Genomic DNA, 1,843 nt, shown 5'->3' with positions numbered 1-1,843 from the left:
ATGATGAAAGTACCTGATTGTTGGTACACTTACCTCAAAGGGATTGAGATTGAAGTAGGATGAGCCCGGTCTGAGCAGTCTGTCAATTTGCTGCTTGGAGGTTAACACAGAGTCTCTCTTCTCAATCTGCTTTACCTGTCAAAAAGACACAATGACCATGAAAACTTTCTAAATTAACCCTTTTTTTCCCGACGTTTTTGACGTTTGTTTTTGCTTTTTCCAACGTTTTAAATTGTTACATTTTTCTTCTACACATCTTCAGCGTCCCATATTTTCTGATATAAAACAAAAATTGAAAACGGGTCAATGTGACCCGAAGTCAACACAAGGGTTAAGCATTGTTTACCATAATACAAGCATGGATGCCAACATCCATCTGAAGCTGCACTTTCTGGTGATGCTCTTAATATTACTTTCCTCACTTAGTATGTCGGCTCTTGATCGTCTTCAATTAATCCAGAATGCTGCTGCAAGTCTACTCACTAGGTCAAATAGACGGCCTCACATTAGCCCGGTTCTCAAGTCTTACGCTTACACATAGAGCCTTGCACGGTCAGACACCTGCATATGTGGCTGAACTACTTCACTCACATTCGCTTGCTCGCTCTTTTAGGTCTATTATGTTACATTTGCTGTCTGTTTCACGCACCCGGCTTAAGACCCGCGGTGATCGATCCTTTTAGCCCGTAGCACCTAGCTGCTTTGAAATGTTGTGCCTCCACCCTTACGGTCTGTTGTTCCTGTGGACTCTCTAAAAATCAGACAGACCTTCCTTTTTAAGACAGGGGTTTGGTTGACCTGTCTGCACTTTATGTATTATGTAATTGTAATGTATTGTTTTAATATGTATTATGTTCTCTTCTATGTTTAGTGTCCTTGTTTGCGATTGTATCTGTGAAAAGCGCTTTATAAATACATTTTACTTACTTTCTACTGTTGATGTACGAGTACAGCCAACATTCAGGAGTACAATGTGATGAAACAGGAGGTTGCTCTGCATCTTTTCTGGAAGCCTGACCGCATGCATTAGATATAACTAGGATATGATGTGACTGGACAAAGTGTGGTTACACTGCACTGCAATTTATAAAAGCGGCTAGCTAGATAAAAGGCGAACAGCACCTGCCTTGGGAATAATTAATATTTATCCTACTGTGATTTAGATTAAGTGACATGTGGTAGTTGAGAAAAATAAACTAAAAACATAGACGATCTTTGGAGGTGTCAATCTGATTGATAATACTGGAAGGACGAAGCCGCTCACAAAACATCTTAGTTAACGTTAGCTTCTCGTCGTTAGCTGATGTTCATGTCTGCGAGGCCTGATAGGTGACAAACACGACAACTGCTGAGTAATCGACTTCAGCCGATGTCCGGAGAACGGCCGACACTTTCAAAACACATACATTCACAAAATTATTATCGTACCTCCGTATAAAAGTTTTGAAATAATTCATCCGACACAGTCTCGGTAGAAGCCTCTCCTCCGGCGGCCGCCATCTTCCCACTGGTTTACACGTGACGTAGTAGCGTCACGTGACCATGCCCTTTATTTTAATAAATAGTTTAAAGTTTATCAGCGCATGCATATCAAAAGCTTTATGATTAAGTCCATAATTCAATTTAAACCGGAATCAATACAAATACGTTAGAATGGCCATAAAAATATCAAACTTAGTTAGATCTCGCAGAAATGCTCAAATACAAATCAAGTTACTATACTGAGGAAGGAGAATTAAGAATAGAATCCGACGTATATATTTGTTTCCCTCAAGTAAGAATATAGCTTGCCTTATTTTTTAAAATTCGAGAACACCGGCTTCGACTTGAGCATGGCTCATGA

At 39.8% G+C, this 1,843-nt stretch overlaps 1 protein-coding gene across 1 annotated transcript in view; it reads right to left on the bottom strand.

Annotated features, from left to right (window-relative positions):
• dnajc8 (DnaJ (Hsp40) homolog, subfamily C, member 8) overlaps positions 1–1,533 on the bottom strand; it is a 5,977-nt gene extending 4,444 nt beyond the window's left edge. Inside the window, exons 1-2 of the mRNA XM_028596591.1 lie at positions 1,429–1,533; positions 34–135 (exon numbers count right to left, since the gene is read on the bottom strand). Coding sequence (XP_028452392.1) covers positions 34–135; positions 1,429–1,500 — 174 coding nt within the window. The 5' untranslated portion in view covers positions 1,501–1,533. The remainder of the gene's footprint in view (positions 1–33; positions 136–1,428) is intronic.
• Positions 1,534–1,843: the final 310 nt, after the last annotated feature.

Source organism: Perca flavescens, chromosome 14, assembly GCF_004354835.1.
Source record: "Perca flavescens isolate YP-PL-M2 chromosome 14, PFLA_1.0, whole genome shotgun sequence".
NCBI lineage: Eukaryota > Metazoa > Chordata > Actinopteri > Perciformes > Percidae > Perca > Perca flavescens.
Note: the sequence above shows the minus strand (reverse complement) of the source record. Positions and strands in the feature narration are given on the sequence as shown.